The sequence below is a fragment of the Rhinoraja longicauda genome, chromosome 10 (assembly GCF_053455715.1).
Source record: "Rhinoraja longicauda isolate Sanriku21f chromosome 10, sRhiLon1.1, whole genome shotgun sequence".
NCBI classification, from domain to species: Eukaryota; Metazoa; Chordata; class Chondrichthyes; order Rajiformes; family Arhynchobatidae; genus Rhinoraja; species Rhinoraja longicauda.
This window is the reverse complement of record NC_135962.1, coordinates 36,958,818-36,980,746: the sequence shown is the minus strand read 5'-3', so window position 1 is coordinate 36,980,746 and position 21,929 is coordinate 36,958,818. Positions and strand designations below refer to the sequence as shown.

Below are 21,929 nucleotides of genomic sequence, written 5' to 3'. Positions count from 1 at the left end.
CTGGGAAGGAGAGGGGAAAGGGAGGGACAGAGGAACTATCTGAAGTTAGAGAAATCACTGTTGGTCTTTCACACCGGGGACTGCACAGGTGACATCACAGGTGACTTCACCACCGGCACCTGTGGCTCATCCGCCGGTGTAAAGACCAACGGTCTGCCGACAGTAGCACTCTTTTTGTATGAATCACCATGGGTTCCAAGACACTATTTGAAGCTCAATCAGGGAATTCTCATTCATGTTTGTTTCTCAACTAAGTGATCGTTTTCAGTGATATTCACCATTTAATTACTATAACATTTTACTTGAAGAACTATTTCATTAATATATCAAGGTGCTTTTTGGCTAAAGAAAAACAATCATGAGGTGTAACACAGGCCAGAAGAGGAGTAATCTGGCTCAGCTACCTTAAAGTACCTGTTCCAAGCATTAACACATTGTAGTTTGGTTATATGTATTCCTTCCAACCTCAGCTTATTCAAACTGTATTACCTACCATCTCAGAATTGTGCAGCACAGGGGCCCTTTACTTTCCATGACAATTCTTAATTAAGGCTATCCAATCCCTTGCCATCCCTTCAACTATTTATACAATTCCCTTCAGAACATTATTGAACCTGCTTCCACTGCCATTACATGTATTGCATTACACTCCATACCAAATATTTTCTATATTTTTTCACCCTCCCCCTCCGCAAGGTCATTAAATTGCCATCCTCCCTTATTTAGTATCTTGGCAGATTTTCACCCACTCAATTTCAATCACCTCTTAAATCTCCCATTAATCTAAATTCCAAGACAAGAAACAATAACAATAAATTTCTGCATTGTAAGATTTTGATGTTCTTTGAAAAGAGTAAAGCCCAAGATTCAACAATATTCCAAATTAACCCAAAATCATTGGTTTGCAGAGGGTGACCCAAGTGCAACCAGATATACTGCAGCATATCACCAAGGCTATTTCAGCAGCACCTCTCAAATCTGTGACATACCACCAAAAAAAGATAGATTACAATTACCATGGTAAACCTTGCTCAAATAAATGTTCCAACCTCAATAAATTCATGTTTTGCAAGCCTTGGACATAATGGAAGTCATTCTTATTTGTTTTAAAAACACAACCAAATTAATTGATAAAACTTGAACACACAAACAGTTTTAATTTGTCAAATTGATCCCATGCTCCCTGAAGGGCTGTGTACAGCAATAGTGAAGAACTTAGATCTACACGATGCCTTTCTGCACACCCGAAAAGATTTAACATAGTCCCATAAATGTAGTCAGTATTTTACAGTAGAATATGAAGCCATCAATTTACACATAATCCCATAATCAGGAATAACATCCAGATCACCCATTTTAAACAGAAGTAGATAAACAAGTGTAAGCATAGCCTAGAAATCAAAAATTCAGTTAATATGGCATCAGAGTGTCATAGCACTGAATAAACTAAATTCTACTCAAATCTTACCTCCAGCATGAAGGATACAACACTTGAATGCAAACTTTTCTGCAATAATAAAGTTGCTAGAATGATACATCACAATTTACAGCGTACTAACAATGTTTGTCAGAACCTATTTAAGCAACTGAAATGCAGACACATTGTAATACTTTTGAGGTGTTAATGCATTTTCTTCAATATATTTGATTAATGAATGGCTAGGGCAACGGAAAGGAGAGTTCTTACTACCTTGATACATACTATTTGCCAATATATTAGATTCGTCTTACTTGCTAAACCATTGCAAAAATATTCAGAGTTTTCTTATAAAATACACAGCTAAGAAAATGGGCAACCTTAGAATCAAATAGTTCATAGGATTTGGGAATTCTGGATGTTTTAAAGAGATCATTTAAAGGTATGAAATAAAAGTCCACTATTATCTAGTTCTGCTCAACAAAATATACTGCATTTTGACATACCAAAATTGGTTGGAAAACTGTCGAAAATCTGTTTTTTCATTTGAATGTATTTTTCAGGATATTAAAGTGTTCCGCAGACCACCCTAACATTTTAAGTTTCAGTTCGTTAACCGAGTTATTTCCAACATTGCACAAAACAATATTTAGCCCTTTGTATATTATCCAAACTAGCAACAGGACAACTGCCTATGGTCCAATTAAACATCATTTTTGTATTCTTCAACACTTAATTTATATTCCAAGCCTTTATTTGCAGGGCTTTGTACTGAAAAATAACACACAGCTGTAATGCACCATCTCATTACGACAAACCAGATTCACAGAACTATTCTAAAAAGGATTTTTTGTTGTTTCAACTTCAAAACAAAATCTGAGAAAAAAAGATACAAGACTCAAATTTATTGTGTCTTATAGTTCAGCTTTGACTACATAAATTTTGAGCTCAAATCAATGGAGTATTTTGGCACTGCCAGCAACCGGAGTGAAAACCGCTGAACACCATGTCAAAAAGAAAAAAACCTTTACTTAAAATGACATTTTACAGAATTTTCAAATTAAAGTTTTTACATAAATCGATCCTTTCCCATGCAAAATGACTGTAATTGGTTATACCTGTCATTGCCCTTGTGAATACAATATCAAGCCATTTAAAAATAAATTCTGTTGACTGTGTGAACAACTAAAAGCTAAATTCACAAAACCATAAACTGGTATGCTATGAGATTTAACTATTCAAACAGACCAATTGGACTTTCAACTTATAGTTATCTGTTTGAACTGGTCACATTTTTCAAACATTCTGGCCAAGTTACATAATTCTGTATTGCAGTATATATCCAGGTTATTTCTAAGTTACATCACATAGGAGTGCAATTTCAATTTAATGCTGAAAATATAATCTTACAATTATTGATTTTCATACACAAGTTCAAACATAATTCAGACTTTTGGGCCAAGGCAAAATTAAAGAAATCCTGCACAGGCAAAAAATTATAAACTTTGGGGGCCAAAAGTCCACGAAAAGTGAGGACAAGCAATTAATTTGTATATATTTAAGCACGTCATATCTGGTGAGTTATAAGTTACGCTGACGAACCCAAGTTCTCGGGAAACCATCATCCTTTTGTTTCCTTCGTGGAGTGCATAACTTCATTGAATCTCAGAACTGTATTTAAGAACTCACCAGCACATAGATCATTCTGAAAAACAAAATTGTCAAAATTTCAAAAGACTTGTCAAAGCTGTGCATTGCTCTCAATTTAACCTTAACTTGCATAATCTCTTCAGTCATTAATTCCAGTCTTCCTGGAAACTTGTTCGTATTTGATGAAATAACAGTGTTATAGTTCTATTATCTTGTTTGACAGAGGATCTAAAATTATGGAGGCTGCCCTTCATCTTGAAAGTGGCATCTGCTCACAAGCAGCCAGTTATTTTCCACCCATATTACTAATCTCTGCAAATCTGTTCTTATATACTCTAGTTACTGTCAAATTTCTAAAGCTATTAAATATTAAAGCAATCAACAGATATGGACTTAGTGCAGAAAAATGTCATCACGTGAAATAATTAACCTTAATCTTATTGAATGGTGGAGCAGGGCTTGTGTGTACAAGACTCACAGAAACCTTCCACGAGCTATGTTCATTGCTACTCAATTTGTTAATGCTCTAATGCTGTCAACTTGCGAGTACCCCAGGACTCGAGGAATGGACAGTTGATAAGGAGGCAATAAACATTTCATTCACTATTCAACTAATCAGTTCTATTTAATACAGAGACACAAGAAACTGCAGATACTGGTTTACGGGGAAAAAAAAGTATTAAGAGTACGGATGCTGTCTGTGCGGAGTTTGTACGTTTTCCCCCCCAAGACTTGCATGGGGGTTTTTCCGAGATCTTCGCTTTCCTCCAAATACGTATAGGTTTATAGGTTAATTGGCTTGCTAAATGTAAAAATTTGGCTCGGTGTATGTGTAAATTGTCCCTAGTGGGTGTAAGATAGTGTTAATATGCGGGGATCGCTGGTCGGCACGGACCCGGTGGGCTGAACGGCCTGTTTCCGCGCTTTATCTCTAAACTAAAAAAAAACTAAACTAAGCTAAGTAGGTCAGGCAGCGTCGCTTGTGGACATAAATAGGCGCCATTTCAGGTCTGGAATGGATCCACAGAAGGGCCCCGAGCTGAAAGTCCACCTATCCATGCCCAGCTGAGCTGCTGCATGACGTGCCGAGTTACTCCAGCACTTTGTAGGTTTTTCCCCCAGTTTATTACAGATGTCTTTATTCGTTAGTTCAATAGCTAGATCTCTACAACTTTCAGAATGGTTAATAATAGGTGTGTATTTCATTGCTTCAAGAAAAGCATACTAACACATACAAAACCTTCCAATATTTAAAATATCCACTACCAGACATAGGAACTGCTTCTTTCCCTCTTATCAGGCTTCTGAACGGTCCTTCCATAAGCTATTGTACTTTCCAATTCACTTATACCGCATTGCGGATATTGGACTTTGTTTATAGAATTGATGCATTACAATGCTGAGAACTATATTCTGCCCTCTGTATTTCCCCTTTTGATCTTCCTATTGTACCCGAGTTTGACTTGATTGCATTTACGTATAGTATTATGTGATCTGATTGGATGGTGTGCAAAACAATTTTTCACTGTACTTAAACCAAATCCAAGATTAGTGGTAAAATATCACAAAGAAACAGAAGACACAGCATTGATTATCCAGTTTGACTGACCAACCATTAACAGATTCCTTAATGTTCAAATGGGGCCCTAACACAAAGTACAGCAGCAAAGAGTCTTCAAACAACATACTGTAATGTCCACCGCAGTAAAATAATTTGCAGAAATAAAGCTGCAGATGTTGTTATTGATTGCTCCCTAAAGTATTTTGACCAATATTACAGTAAATTTCAAATTGTTAAAGCCAACGCTTAAAGATTAAAAACACTGGGCTCATACATTAAACTGTCCTTTTGGTGTATTATCTAATCTGGATTCACCATCTCCTCTCAAAGTCAAATGAAACTCATTCCCCTGACTTCCAAAGATATAGCATAAAATAATTTTACAATAAGCTTAAATGCTTTCTAAATTGAGCCTCAACCACAGTGGAGGACAACAAATGCGTACAAGAGCTGAGATTTAAGTTTATGCACGAGCCTTCTGACGACAAACCCTGACAAAATAATCTGACACAGTTTCCTTCCCCAACATCACTGATAACAACTTCCATCCAACTCTATTCGCATCTGATGAAAGTAGGAAGCTGTCATAAAAATGCATGCAACCAAATTTACGAGCACCAAGAGCAAGTTAGTTGCAGTACTGTGTAGGAAGGAACTGCAAATGGTGGTTTATACCAAAGATAGACATAAAATGCTGAAGTAACTCAGCGGGACAGGCAGCATCTCTGGAGAAAGAATGGGTGATGTTTTGGATCGAGACCCTCCTTCAGTACTGAGCACCTGGCATCAGATTTAACAACTCCAGAGCAAAAATGTGCCCGTAAAATTACAACACTATCATCGTACCAAATCTTAAAAGTTACATTATACCTCAAAAACATTCAAACCAACCATTTACCGCTCCAACTTCTAAATTAAAAGCAAAATAAAGAATCATCCATAATGTGCAGAATAATACCTTTAATGATGGCAGAGACAAAAGACTGCAGATGCTAGAATCCTCAGCAAAAAAATAAAATACTGGAGGAACGCTGTGACGGAGCTCTTTACTAGGGCAAATCTACTGGAATTTTTTGAGGATGTAACTAGGAAAATTGACAAGGGAGAGTCAGTGGATGTGGTGTACCTCGACTTTCAGAAAGCCTTCGACAAGGTCCCACATAGGAGATTAGTGGGCAAAATTAGGGCACATGGTATTGGGGGTAGGGTACTGACATGGATAGAAAATTGGTTGACAGACAGAAAGCAAAGAGTGGGGATAAATGGGTCCCTTTCGGAATGGCAGGCAGTGACCAGTGGGGTACCGCAAGGTTCGGTGCTGGGACCCCAGCTATTTACGATATACATTAATGACTTAGACGAAGGGATTAAAAGTACCATTAGCAAATTTGCAGATGATACTAAGTTGGGGGGTAGTGTGAATTGTGAGGAAGATGCAATAACGCTGCAGGGTGACTTGGACAGGTTGTGTGAGTGGGCGGATACATGGCAGATGCAGTTTAATGTAGGTAAGTGTGAGGTTATTCACTTTGGAAGTAAGAATAGAAAGGCAGATTATTATCTGAATGGTGTCAAGTTAGGAGGAGGGGGAGTTCAACGAGATCTGGGTGTCCTAGTGCATCAGTCAATGAAAGGAAGCATGCAGGTTCAGCAGGCAGTGAAGAAAGCCAATGGAATGTTGGCCTTCGTAACAAGAGGAGTTGAGTATAGGAGCAAAGAGGTCCTTCTACAGTTGTACCGGGCCCTGGTGAGACCGCACCTGGAGTACTGTGTGCAGTTTTGGTCTCCAAATTTGAGGAAGGATATTCTTGCTATGGAGGGCGTGCAGCGTAGGTTCACTAGGTTAATTCCCGGAATGGCGGGACTGTCGTATGTTGAAAGGCTGGAGCGATTGGGCTTGTATATACTGGAATTTAGAAGGATGAGGGGGGATCTTATTGAAACATATAAGATAATTAGGGGATTGGACACATTAGAGGCAGATAACATGTTCCCAATGTTGGGGGAGTCCAGAACAAGGGGCCACAGTTTGAGAATAAGGGGTAGGCCATTTAGAACGGAGATGAGGAAGAACTTTTTCAGTCAGAGGGTGGTGAAGGTGTGGAATTCTCTGCCTCAGAAGGCAGTGGAGGCCAGTTCGTTGGATGCTTTCAAGAGAGAGCTGGATAGAGCTCTTAAGGATAGCGGAGTGAGGGGGTATGGGGAGAAGGCAGGAACGGGGTACTGATTGAGAGTGATCAGCCATGATCGCATTGAATGGCGGTGCTGGCTCGAAGGGCTGAATGGCCTACTCCTGCACCTATTGTCTATTGTCTATTGTCTATTGTCTATTTAGATTCACTAAGACTTTGGGCTCTACCCCAAAGACGTGAAAGCTAAATGCAAAATTATCCCCGATATATTATGGAGCCTCACAGCTAAAGAATTCTCTTATTTCTGTCTGTTGTCTTTTATCACCTGCAGGATTTCAAAACCCAAGCTTAATATTAGGTTGGTTTATTATTATCACGTGTACCAAGGTGCAGTGAAAAAAATTGTTTTGCGTGCTATACAAACAGATCAAACGTACCCTAAATAGATACAATCAGTTTAAACAATTACAATAGATAAACCAAAGGGGAAGAAACAGAGTGCAGAATATAGTTCTCAGCATTGTAGCATATCAGTTCCTTAGATATTATCATTCACTACGTCTCATTTGTTCAAATTGCAGAGGCTGGTTAAGTGCTTTCCTAAATTATGCAAAATAAGGAAAAATGTCTTGTTTAAAACTTTAAAATCATGCAAATCATTCTGGTGGTGCAGAAATAGAAAATTGGTAAGAAAATATTTAAAGATGTAATTCACCTTTGCACTAACTTACCCATATAAGTAGTAAAAAAAGGATAAGAGGTAAAATGCTAGCTTGCACCACCCTTCCTTCTGACAGTATGCTAGTATATCAGCATTCATAATAGTGGTTGGATCATAGAGACCTGGAACACTCATCACTGGCCTTGTCATGTACCTGCAGAGACATTTTCCAATTAATAAGAAAGCATCATTAAGTAACATTTTTTTTAATCACTTTTTATTATTAACGGCAAAATCGATAAGCAGCCAGACACCTATTTATTAATCATTTATAAAACATACAATTTACAGGATATAACCACTGTCTGCTAGCATTTATACCTCACGAGTTCCTCCTAACTTTCATTAATTAAATTTCTTGCTTAATTCTTTATTCCCTCCTCCAGTGAAAGGATCAGTTATTCCTTTCCAAGATATTATGTGCATATGATTGGCTTGGGAAGCTGGTCATACTGAAATACAGCTCACCGAATGCCACCTAACACAAAAATTGTCACTGCATGTTGGTTGTGTACATCATGCCTGCAATGAGCTGTGGAAGAGGTAGTTGAGGCAGGTGCTATAACAGCATATAAAAGACATTTGGACAGGTACATGGATAGAAAAGGATTAGAGGTATATAGGCCCAATGCAGACAGGAAGGAATAGCATAGAATGGGGCATCTTGGTCAGCATGGGCAAGTTGGGCTGAAGGGCTTGTTTCCATGTTGCATGACTGTAGCTACAGAGCAACCTGGATAGTTGTACAAAATACAGGATAATGGAGTTGGCTTCCTGAAAGGCAAAATTAATTTTAAAAACGCAGACTTTCAAGAGATCTTTAGATAATCCTCATTAAAGATTTAGAGAATCTAGTGTGCTTCTATAAATTCACAAAAAAACCCTAAGATTCTTGTAATGTAGGAAAATTAATAGTAGGAGGCCCATCGACCCCTTATGCAATTCTACCATTCAAAAAGATCACGGCCAATCCAATCTCAACACCCTTCTCTTCTCCTTAAACTTCTTTGTTATTATGTTATGTTCAAATGTTATCAATAATAATTGAATATTCAATGATTTTATCTCCAAACACCCTAGGGTAGAGAATTTCAGTCACAATTCTCAAATAAATTTCTCCATCTGAAATAGGTGACCCCTTATTCTGAAACTTTGCCTTCTACAATAGCAAAATAATGTGCAATATCTGATATTGGAGAATTTTTTGGATACATTGGCCAAATTTCTCCAGTGTTTTGAGGTGCATTCTGTAGATAGCCCAAGTTGCAGAAGCATGCATCGATGCTGTCCAGCTTTGTGCCAGATTTATTCAAACAAAATCCAAGATTTTCCTCCCCCACCCCCTTGGACCACAAGATAGAAAGGGCCTTGGTGAGACCACACCTGGATTATTGTGTGCAGTTTTGGTCTCCTAATTTGAGGAAGGACATTCTCGGTGATCATTTTCCAATGTTCTATAGATTCAGCTCCTGTGGATTGGAGGGTAGCTAATGTTATCCCACTTTTCAAGAAAGGAGGGAGAGAGAAAGCAGGGAATTATAGACCAGTTAGCCTGACGTCAGTGGTGGGGAAGATGCTGGAGTCGATTATCAAAGATGTAATAGCGGCGCATTTGGATAGCAGTAACAGGATCGGTCCAAGTCAGCATGTATTTACGAAGGGGAAATCATGCTTGACAAATCTTCCGGAATTTTTTGAGGATGTAACAAGTAAAATGGACAAGGGAGAGCCAGTGGATGTAGTGTACCTGGACTTTCAGAAAGCTTTTGATAAGGTCCCACACAAGAGATTAGTGGGCAAAATTAGAGCACATGGCATTGGGGGTAGGGTATTGACATGGATAGAAAATTGGTTGGCAGACAGGAAACAAAGAGTAGGGATTAACGGGACCCTTTCAGAATTTGCAGATGACACAAAGCTGGGTGGCAGTGTGAACTGTGAAGAGGATGCTAGGAGAATGCAGAGTGAGTGGGCAGATGCATGGCATATGTAGTATAATGTGGATAAATGTGAGGGAAGGCAGATAATTATCAGAAATGCTGTCAGGTTAGGAAAAGGGGAAGTACAACAAGACCTGGATGTCCTAGTACATCAGTCACTGAAAGTAAGCATACAGGTACAACAGGCAGTGAAGAAAGCTAATGGCATGTTGGCCTTCATAAAAAGAGGAGTTGAGTAAAGGAGCAGAGGTCCTTCTGCAGTTGTACACAGCCCTGGTGAGACCACACCTGGAGTATTATGTGCAGTTTTGGTCTCCTAATTTGAGGAAGGACATTCGTGCTATTGAGGGAGTGCAGCGTAGGTTCACAAGGTTAATTCCCAGGATGGCGGGACTGTCATATGATGAAAGAATGGAGCGACTGGGCTTGTATTCACTGGAATTTAGAAGCATGACGTACAGGTATGTAGGTTAATTTGACTGGGTAAATGTAAAAATTGTCCCTAGTGTGTGTAGGATAGTGTTAATGTGCGGGGATCGCTGGGCGGCGCGGACTTGGTGGGCCGAAAAGGCCTGTTTCCGCGCTGTATCTGAAATATGAAAATAATAAAATAAAATAAAAATATGAGAGGGAATCTTACAGAAACATATAAAATGATTAAGGGATTGGACACCTAGATGCAGGAAACATCTTCCAGATTTTGGGGGGAGTCCAGAACCAGGGGCCACAGTTCAAGAATAAAGAGTAAGCCATTTAGAACTGAGATGAGGAAAAACTTTTACATAGAGTTGTGAATTTGTGGAATTCTCTGCCTCAGTATGCAGTGGAGGCCGATTCACTGGATGCATTCAAAAAGAGTTAGATGGAGCTCGTAGGGCTAGTGGAATCAAGGGGTATGGGGAGGAAGCGGGAACGGGGTACTGATTTTGGTTGATCAGCCATGATCATATTGAATGACAGTGCTGGCTTGAAGGGCCGGATGGCCTACTCCTGCACCTATTTTCTATGTTTCTATCTATGTTTCTATGGATTGCCAAAGGCTGATTTGGTGCACCAAAGATGATGGTGGATATCAACATTGATGTCGGCTTTCTTTAAGAGGAAGTGCTCATGACAAGGGGAGGGAACTATGCAGGATATCATTGCAGATCTTTGTCATCAATGAGTTAAGGGGAATGGTGACACAAGGTGGGGCAGATTGGTGGAGTTGCTTTGCCTTGCAGCTGATCACTAAAAGGTACTTTCTATCATATTCTTGAATGAAAAAGTCAAGGGTAATTTGGAGTTTGTGGAAATATTAATTACAAAGCACCTACAAAAACAAAGACATAAAAATGAGTCAAACCCATTTACTGCTCTGGTGAACATTTGTTTTAGGAATAACAGCATTTCATATTTCTGATGTACATTTCTGGTGATTCTACCCAGAAAAAATAGTAGTTACAGTAGTTGTAGACTTTGTGCGTTACTCTACTTTTATCATCAAAAACACGCAGCGATCAAGTCAACTGGATTGGTACATTTTAATGAATAGAGTGTCAAGTCATATTTTGCAATCTAATCTTGTTTCAACATTGATTTTTTCTTGTATACAGACAAGCCACAACAGAACCCGGATCTGCTGTGCCAATGTTTAGTTTAGTTTAGTGACACAGCGCAGAAGCAGGCCATTCGGCCCACAGAGTCCTAAACACACTAGCAACAATTGAATCAAGCCAATTAACCTGCAAACCTGTACATATTTGCAGTGTGGGAGGACACAGGAGCTCCCGGGGAAAAAGGTCACAGGGAGAAAGAACAAACTCTGTGCAGACAAGCACCCGCAGTCAGGATTGAACCCGGGTCTCTGGCGCTGTAAGGCAGCAACTCTACCACTGCGCCACTGTGCTGCCCAATGTTAATGAGAAGAAGTGTATTCATTTAATTTGTGAATAATCTATCATTGTTACATTTAATATATTACCTCATTGTCTTTAAATATAAGAAAGGCCAAGGTCAGTTGGTTACAAAATGCCTTATTTATCCAGACATTTTCATTTCTCCTCTATCCATACCTATAGAGCATTATCTAGAAGCAGAAGAACTTTGAAGGCTAAAGGATGATTTGATAGAAGTATATAAAATTATGAGAGGCATAGTTAGGGTAGACAGTCAGGCCCTTTTCCCAGGATGGAAATGTCAAAGACTAGATGTCACAGCTTTAAGGTGAAAGGAGCAAACTTTAAAGCAGATGAGTGGGGTAAGTTTTTTTTAAAAACAGCATATTAGTGCCTGGAACATGGGTGGAGACAGATATGATCGTGGCTTTTAAGACACTTTTAGATGGGTATGTGGATATACAGGGAATGAATTGATTATGAATCATATGCAGGAAGAGGAGATTAGTTTAACGTGGCGTCATGTTCAGCATGGACATTGTGGGCCAAAGGGCCTCATCCTATGCTGTCCTGTTTTATGTTCCACGTTCTATCAGCAAATCAAACCAATTTTGGCATTGTAAATTAAATGAGGTTTGGCAGGAGCATTAATATGTAACAGAGGTAAGCCACCATTTGGCCCATCAAGTCAATGTTAGCTTAGAGCAATTTTATTTCCCTGGTAATTTTCCCCTGTAACCTATTCTCCACACATTCCCATAAGTGTTCAAATAGATAAGATTTTAACCACTAAAATGTATCGATTAAGCCCACAACAAAGTTTGCACAACCACAGCAATCTTAAAATGAGCTAAAATGCCAGGAATTACTGCAAGATTTGACTCAAATTTAAATAATTCGATATTAATGACTCAATAATCACATCTTGGTGAATTAAACTTTTTATTCTAATATCTACTGCACACTCAAGTTATCTAAATTTTGATGCTTAAATCTGCCTAAAAATCTATGAGATTATCAATCAATGGTGGGCTTGAGGCAAAAACATATGGAACGAAGATGCAGAGTAAAAGTGGCAAATGACGGGCAACGAACATGGTAAATTCAATTATCGATACAACACAAAAGTCATAGCAGAAGAAACATATCAGACAACAGTAACTTACCTCCAAATATGATAGCCCAGCAATGGCATATTGAGGGCAAGTGTAATCCATTCAGATGCACAGAGAAACATGACACAGAAGAAGGCATGGATGAGATACTCGGGAAGTACCAGCTGAAAAGAAAACCTTAAAATAAGTATGCTTCTTTTAAGATTTGCTTTTAGCATTAAAACCAGACCAAATAAAAACTTTTTGTTTTGCTTGGCTATCCTATGGTATAAAAGTTCTATTGTTACAAAACAATAGATTTTTCCAGTGGAGTTTATTTTGAATCTATTGCATCAATTTATCAAAACCGCTCATCTTGTACTCAATAACACAGCAGAGTAAAATACTGGAGACACAAGGAATTGCAGATGCTGGAATCTTGAGAAAAATACAAACTACTGAAGTAGCTCAGTAGGTCATACAACAACCTTGGAGGGAATGAACAGGCGACATTTCAGGCAAGGGCCTTTCTTGCGACTGATTGTCATGGTGGGAGAAAACTGGAAAAGAGGTGGGATGGAACATAATGGGAGAAATGGTAGTGCACATCAAAATGGTTGAGGCACAGGAAAGAGAGAGGGGAGGGGGAAGGGATGGGTTGTTACTTTAATTGTTCACACCGTTGGGGTGCAAGTTATCTAAGTGGAACACAAGGTACGATTGCTCCGGTTAAATATTGCTTTTATCTCTGGGCACCAGAGTTCATCCAGCCAGTGTAAAGAAACTAGAAGTATATTTTCTTTGCCTGTTTTTAACAGCCTTTAACAGTTCCAGAAGTCTCATTCAGTTCCTAACAGATGCAAATCCTTAATACTAACCATGATCAACGTAAAAAAAAGTGCTGGACAAACTCAGCTGGTCAGGCAGCTTCTCTGGTAGACATGCTCTAGGGAACATTTCAGACTGAAGGACAGTCCCGACCCAAAACTTCACCTGTCCATGTTTACCAGAGAAGCTACCTGGCCTACTGCGTTACTCCACCACTTTGTGCTTTTTTTTGTAAACCAGCATCTGCTATTCCTTATGTCAGCATTAGGGTTAGGATTAATCAACATGGCACTTCCAAAAGCCATCGGGAAATGCAAAGAATTTAACAAGGACCTATCCGTCCTATGCTAAATATTCACAAAATGTACCATTTCCCAGTAGCAGTTTAAAATATGGAAAAAAGTTAGATCATATCCAATACAGATAAAAAATAAGGTAGACATGCAGAGATAAAATGTTGTCAGAGACAGTAAGACTGGTAGAACTGGGGAGGTGATGGAGAGAGAGGGAAAGCAAGGGCTTTATCTTCCAGTAGCTCTTGCTTTCGCTCTCTCTCCATCCCCTCCCCCTTCCCAGTTCTCCGACCAGTCTTATTGTCTCCGACTATATTTTATCTCTGTACCGCCTACTCCCTTGACATCAGTGTGAAGGGTCTCGACCTGAAACATCACCCATTCCTTCTCTCCAGAGATGCTGCCTGTCCCCGCTGAGTTACTCCAGCATTTTATGTCTACTTTCGATTTAAACCAGCATCTGCAGTTCTTTCCTACACAGATAAAAAATAAACTGTGTGGAATTAAAGGGAAATAACATTTTAACCGAATATTGAAAATTTTGAATTGAAAATGGAACAAAAATCTAATTTTCTAAAATAGTATTTACATGCCCCTTCAAGGTTTTAAATCTTATGAGGCAAGCATAGCTGAGCCACAGAAGCAGTACATGGAACAGAATGATTCCAACAAATATCATTCAAATTACATAATTGCTAGAAAGCATATACAGAGGTACAGCAGTATGGAATAAAACACCTATACAACATGCAAGGCTATGGAAACTGCTAATTTTTGTCAGCATTTCAGAAAAACTGTTCCTCAAGAACTTTAATCCCCAAAATATAACCAACGAGGTCTCATCCAAACATAATCATGAGGCAAACAAGATTTCAGCGACCCCACTTTAAATTTAATACCAGATTATGCCATTTCAAGGGTTGACAGCCCTACAATCATGTATATCTTCAAACTTCTGCACTTCAATTGGCGAGAATGTGTGAACTGGATAAAAGAATCAAAGCATTTCTAATTTGTTTCAGAACAGTATACGGTGCATACACAAAGCAATAAAAGTAATGACAGAAAGAGAAAAAAGAAAGTGAACTGGTTGTAATTACATTTATTATTCAATAGATTTTCCTGCTTCAATTATTGTAAATGACTTGTGTTCATCGAATTAGGAGTGGCACAGGAGAAAGGGACAGAAACTAGGAGAGAGCACATGATAAAACCAAAACGGTCATGCCAAGTATTGAGATTCAATATAGAATGAAAAAAAAGTGCAGAAGAAAAATTGCCAGTGAAATTTGGACATTTTCATTGAAAAACTAGTGGATGCATATTTGAGAAGCTAAAAGAAGCTTGTGCTGAGGTTCCAAATTAATATTCTGCATTTATCTTCACAAGAAGTATCAAGGACAATAAATGTGAAATGTTGGCTTCTATAAATATAGAGATACAAAGTGTTAAGTAACTGTCAAGAGTTACACTTTGGGAGGTCGAATGCGACGGGAAAATATACAGTTAATAGCAAAACGTTTAACATTATGTGCAGAGGTCTTAGTCCATAGCTCCTTGTAAGTGGCAATATCAGCAGATACAGTGTTAAAGAAGGCATATGGTATGTTTGCCTTCATTGGTGGTGGCATTAAGCATAAGATTCAGGATGTCATGATGCAGCTTTATAAAATTTTCATCAGGCCACATTTGGGATGTTGTGGTTTACAGGAAGGACGAGGCGACTTTGGAAGAGTTTAGCAGAATGCTGCTTGGATTAGACAGTATTAACTGGTTGGACAAACTTGGATTATTTTCTTTGGAGCATCAGAGGTTGAGAGGAGACAGATAGGGTGTGTAATCAGAATTATCTGGGGGGAAATGTCAAAGATTTGAGAGCATAGCTTGAAGGTCAGAGGGGGAAGTTAAAAGGAGATGTGCAGGCAAATATTCTTCTTTTTTCCCCACACACATAATAGTGGATGCCCGGAATACACTGCAAGGGATGGTGGCGGAAACAGATGGATATGCAGGGAATGGAGGGATATGAATCGTATGCAGGCAGATGAGATTAACTTGGCATCATTTTGGCATAGACAATGTGGGCTGACGAGCCTGATCCTGCACTGTACTAATCGCAAAGGGACTGGCAGGCCAAGGAAGACCTCCATAGCTGATGACAGACGAATTCTCTCTATAATAAAGAAAAATCCCTAAACACCTATCCGACAGATCAGAAACACTCTTCAGAAGTCAGATGTGGATTTGTCACTGACCACTGTCCGCAGAAGACTTCATGAACAGAAATACGGAGGCTACACTGCAAGATGCAAACCACTGGTTAGCCGCAAAAATAGGATAGCCAGGTTACAGTTTGCCAAGAAGTACTTAAAAGAGCAACCACAGTTCTGGAAAAAGGTCTTGTGGACAGATGAGACAAAGATTAACTTATATCAGAGTGATGGCAAGAGCAAAGTATGGAGGAGAGAAGGAACTGCCCAAGATCCAAAGCATACCACCTTATCTGTGAAACACGGTGGTGGGGGTGTTATGGCCTGGGCATATATGGCTGCTGAAGGTACTGGCTCACTTATCTTCATTGATGATACAACTGCTGATGGTAGTAGCATAATGAATTCTGAAGGGAATAGACACTCAGAAGGGTATATCCTATCTGATCAAGTTCAAACAAATACCTCAAAACTCACTGACCGGCGGTTCATTCTACAGCAAGACAATGATCCCAAACATACTGCTAAAGCAACAAAGGTGTATTTCAAAGATAAAAAATGGTCAATTCTTCAGTGGCCAAGTCAATCACCCGATCTGAACTCAAATGAGCATGCCTTTTAAATGCTGAAGAGAAAACTGAAGGGGACTAGCCCCCAAAACAAGCATAAGCTAAAGATGGCTGCAATACAGGCATGGCAGAGGATCACCAGAGAAGACACCCAGCAACTGGTGATGCCCATGAATCGCAGACTGCAAGCAGTCATTGCATGCAAAGGATATGAACAAAATACTAAACATGACTACTTTCATTTACATTACATTGCTGTGTCCCAAACATTATGGTGCCCTGAAATGGGGGGACTATGTATAAACACTGTTTCACATGGTGAAACCAAAATGTATAAAAATGGCCTTTATTAAAATCAGACAATGTGCACTTTAACCACATGTGTTTTTTTCTATTACAAATGTCAAATTGTGGAGTACAGAGGCAAATAAATAAATGATGGGTCTTTGTCCCAAACATTATGGAGGGCACTGTATCTCCCACATCCTATGAGGCGTTCTGGTTGTTCCGAGAACTGGTGTGGGAGCTGGGCGGGGCATTGGGCAAGAGAGGTGTCAGTTCGCAGTTGACATGCTTCAAGGCGGTTGTTCCACCTTGCGCTCCACTGACCTTCTCTCTAAAAGAGCACTGTTTTGCTAAATAATATTTCTGGAACTTTTCAAAGTCATTTACTTGAATATTATGTAGTGATTCATGCATAATTATTGGGGTAATAATAGTCTAAGTATTGTTGGTGCAGTCATACTTGTAAGTGTCACAAAACCAGTATTATATTTCATTAGAAATGTTGGTAAATAGTGCTGTGCACGAGTTACTCCTAGTGATCTTAGCGGGTCGCACATACGACTGTTCTGAATAATGCTTTATTTCGGGTAGGATGCGACGCACTTGGATGAGTTTATGGAGCCACAGGGGTGGTGTTCCAAAAAGGTTTGCGAACCATTGCTTTAAATCCTCCCTACCCACATATATATCTGCAAATATCCTTTAAAGGCTGTAATCTTATCTGTTTCTATAGTTAACTTGCATAGCTACCCATTTATTTTTAATCATCAGCAAATTATGTTTTCATCCACCCATAAACCTATACAATTAAAAAGATATCTCAATATTTCTCAGTATTCATTGTAATTCATTTGTTCATATTATTAAAATCTTTGTTACAATTTAATTTCACATTCTTATCTTATCTTATAAGAGAACCATCAAACAAATGTTATTTTCAACTATCAAGTTCTGGGTGACATCATTAAGCCTACGTTGCTCAGTAGAAACCCTGTGCAGAGAATGAGCAAGCATTGCCAAAAATAAAACGTAAATGGGCAAAATTGCAATGATGAGGACAAATCTTAATCACTGATATGCCAATTGAATCAATCCCTGAACGGCATTGATTACCTGGCTATGATTTTTGAGGAAATTAAATACTTCTGCAATACCATGATATCAGTCCTATCGATTGGCATCTTTCTTTTAAAATGTGTTTCAAGTTCCATGCTTTTCCACCTGTCTTTATCCATCTTCTACAGCTACCCATACTGTATTGCTCTACAGAGACTTGCTATAGTTCTTTTATTTCATTAAAAAATCACCCCAATTCAGCCTATAATTAAGCTAATAGAGTACATACTGGATGAATACCATGAAACATTTTACTATTATTAGTGCCCTGAAAAATACTGTAAAAAAATAACAGGAGAATTTACATTGTCAGCTCATTCGCAACATGGAGAGCGAGTCCCCGTACTTCAGACATCATTGTTCAAAGCACAATCCTGTTGGTATTAAAAGTGAGCTGGAAGTACATCTCAGTTCTGCTCAAAGATGTGTTAACTTATGTAACAACCTGGTCAAATTTTCATATTAACAGTAATTTTGAATGAATGAATGAAAAACTTGAAAGAATGGTGAAGAAAATAATCAGTTCAACATAATTACAAAAAGAAACAGTAAAGACATGTACCACTCTACTAAAACAAACACGAGTCACACACATATATCTAATGATGACATAAAACGATCCAAATGACAGTCCCAAAGGACTGAGACTGCACTCACCCAAAGCAGAATAGTAATCCAAGCAATAGGATGCCGAATTATATTATTAGAAAAAGTTAAAGAAAGTTATGCCCTACAATGCTTTGAATTAAACAGACCCACCCTGCAGAGCATAATAGATACAGTCTTGCTCAATTCAAGACCTGTCAGCATTCACTTCCTACATGAATCCACACCCGACTAATTTATCATAGACCCATGACATCCACTTTACTGGAGACCACCACTGTAGCCTTTCTGCAGAACACAAGCGGCAACAAGGTCTTGGGTGATGCAATCCAGGGCCAATTCCAATAGCTTGACAGCTGGTTGCTGTCAAAAGCAACTTTCACCATTTTAATAGACCATAACATTCAGAAACATTTAAAATTTAAAGTTTGTTAAAAAATAACCAAGTTAAATTAAAGTAAAAATAGATGGAACGAAAATAAATTTAATATAAATGTGAAGTGAAATGGAAAATGTGTTATTTTGGATTTAAAATCTCCACTCAAATGTTGCTTGAACACAATCAATAGCTAGAAAAAGCTAGCACGCAAAGTGAATAGTTCTGACTCATCAGCCCATAGCAATCTGGAATGAATAACAGATTTAATGATGAGTAGAGTGCAGTCTGCAGTGCAGCAGGAGGCCAGATACACTAGCATCTGACCACAAAAGCAACTCGGTCTTCCTGGCTGCTCTCAAAACTGAAAATGTACTAAATCCAAGCTGTAAGAGCAAGCGAATAAAAAATTGGCTCAATCTAAAAGAGTAGATTTTTAGATAAAAGGAACCCCCAGATAAAATAGGACATGTGGAGAATATAAATCATTTAAAAAACAATACAACACATAGAGAAATGAGGAACTTGACCATATTTCTGTGAAGAGTGAAAAATATGCCAAATAATGTCCATCATCCATAATCAGCTGAAGGTTGTGTAAATATTTCAGCTAGTAACAAATTATAAGATTGATATTTTGTCAATCAATTGATTTAAAAAGTGCATAAGAATAAGAATGTTTATTGGCCAAGTATGTGCATATAAAAGGAATGTGCCTTGGTTATTTGGCAGTTCTAGAAGTAAATGTCTTCTGAAACTAACTCCCCATTTCTTGAAAGCCTGAACATCAATATCCAGATGAATATTTATTAGCAACAATTAAATGCTTCACCAGATGCACAATAATGGGTTATGTTGGATGATGCTGGGCCATTTACAATAGTCTTTCAGTTATATGGCCTTCACAATATGTTAATGTATTAATCTTTAATACCTCTCGATATTTACAATTAAATATCAAACTTATTTCATTCCACACACATGTGACAATTTCAAAAAGTTCCAACTGGTATGGTAATCTACATGCAATTTGCCCAGGTGGACAAGGCACTGATTTTAATTGATATATTCAAGTTTTATTAATATATAGCATTCAATTTATATCCTGCAAATTTTGAATTACGACCTGAAAGACATTCACATATGACCCCAGGATAAAAATTAAAATGAAAGGCATTTAACTAGAAATTAGTACAAACCTTTAATGCCATTTTGACTCTTTTAATCTTTTTGACCTTTACAACTGTCTTTGGCCGAAAAAAATGACAAAAGCAGATTGAAAGAATGTTAGTATGACAGCTGACAAGATCATCTTTGAAGATTAGCAACAGTCAGAATACAACAGTTAAGGCAGGACAAATCAACAGACTTAAAGACAGCAGAAAGAGAAATAGAATATTTGTAAATATTCAAAATCATTCCATATTAACTTACAGGATTGAGTGTATTACATTGGTCTATAGGATTCTTGTAGTCAGTCTTCAATTCATCAAAGGCTATAATCTGGGAAAAAAGCATATAAAAACAATATAATTTACGAGTGTTCACAAATGCATTTTCACAGAAAAATTTAAATGAATCAAAGACAAGTCCAATTTAAATCTATTCTGCACTCCCCTCCTCTCGTCAGGGTTTTCAAGTGAAAATATTGACTATATCACCATTAGATCCACTCAATAAATACAATTAGTCTGACCAAGAAAACAATCTACAGGTCTCAATGGTCTCAACCCAAAACATCACACATCAATGTTCTCCAGAGATGTTGTCTGGCCCGCTGAGTTACTCTAGTACTTTGTGTCTTATTTTGTAAACCACTATCTGTAGTTTTTTGTGTCTACAATTTGTATGCCAGCTAAGCAATAAGGATGTTGAATGAGATGATGGCAATACACTGATTGATTCCATTCTGTATCTGCCATTCAAAAAAACGAGCAAATCAAAATACTGGGATTCTTTAAACATGGGTTGGATGATAATATGTTCCAGAATTTAGGTTTAGGTTTAATATTGTCACGTGTACCGAGGTACAGTGAAATGTTTTGCTTTGTATGCTATCCAATCAGATCAGATAATACTCTACATAAATACAATCAAGTCAAATGTAAGTACGATAGAGCGATGGATAAGAGCTGAATACAGCGTACAGTTTACATCATTGCAGCGTAACAGTTCCAGAGACAACGTCCAATGTCCGCAATGAGGTAGAAATGGAGAATTATTATCTTGGTTTGAAGTCATTGCCCTCAGGCCTGACAACGGGCGCCACCCACCCTGGCCAACGCGACCACCCCTCACACGTTCATCCGTGATAAAAATGCACAATTGCAACCTATCGCCCTGCATAAACAGCGCACGAAGCAAGATTAACACAATGCGATACTCACGTGCCAAATTGCGAAGAATATGAGCGCGGCAGTGAGCAGCAACGCCAACATATAACAAAAGGCCGCGAATGTAAACGCCATCTTGGAGGAGGCCAGGCGGCGCGGCTGGCCGAATGGGCGCTGTGACCGAGCGCGGGTCGACGTCACAACCGCCCGGTCACGTGATCGAGGCACGCAGCGCGGCTGGGTGGGCGGAGGGAGAGGCTGACTGGCGGTGCGGACACGTGACACGGTGGGGCGGCGGGCGGCGGGCGCAGTGCAGTGACTGAAGGTAGTCTGTTCTCAAAATCACCCGATCCTTCTCTCCAGAGATGCTGCCTGACCCGCTGAGTTACTGCAGCATTTTGTGTCTATCTGTGACCTTCTGTCAATCAGGCTGATTCGCCATCTGTCCATGTTCTCCAGAGATACACAAACAAAGAACTGTAGATTCGTTAGAGGCAGGAAACATGTTCCCAATGTTGGGGGAGTCCAGAACCAGGGGCCACAGTTTAAGAATAAGGGGTAGACCATTTAGAACAGAGATGAGGAAAAACTTTTTTAGTCAGAGAGTTGTGAATCTGTGGAATTCTCTGCCTCAGAGGGCAGTGGAGGCCAATTCTCTGAATACATTCAAGAGAGAGCTAGATAGAGCTCTTAAGGATAGCGGAGTCAGGGGGTATGGGGAGAAGGCAGGAACGGGGTACTGATTGAGAATGATCAGCCATGATCGCATTGAATGGCGGTGCTGGCTCAAAGGGCCGAATGGCCTTCTCCTGCACCTATTTTCTATTGTCTATTGTCTAGATAGACACAAAATGCTGGAGTATCTCAACGGGACAGGCAGCATCTCTGGAAAGAAGGAATGGGTCAATTCGGGTCGAGACC

The 21,929-nt window shown here is 38.9% G+C and overlaps 1 protein-coding gene across 2 annotated transcripts; it reads right to left on the bottom strand.

Moving 5' to 3' along the window:
- Positions 1–2,426: 2,426 nt before the first annotated feature.
- Positions 2,427–21,213, bottom strand: cnih1 (cornichon family member 1). Of its 2 annotated transcripts, XM_078406669.1 has the most exons (6): positions 21,063–21,213; positions 20,110–20,178; positions 19,875–19,922; positions 12,465–12,577; positions 7,492–7,635; positions 2,427–3,122 (listed from the first exon to the last, which is right to left on the bottom strand). In XM_078406669.1, exons 1-6 carry the CDS (start codon positions 21,141–21,143, stop codon positions 3,095–3,097), a joined length of 483 nt encoding a protein of 160 aa, XP_078262795.1. In that variant the 5' UTR covers positions 21,144–21,213; the 3' UTR covers positions 2,427–3,094. The 2 variants fall into 2 exon arrangements, with proteins under 2 accessions (XP_078262795.1, XP_078262796.1); XM_078406670.1 differs by lacking the exon at positions 19,875–19,922.
- Positions 21,214–21,929: the final 716 nt, after the last annotated feature.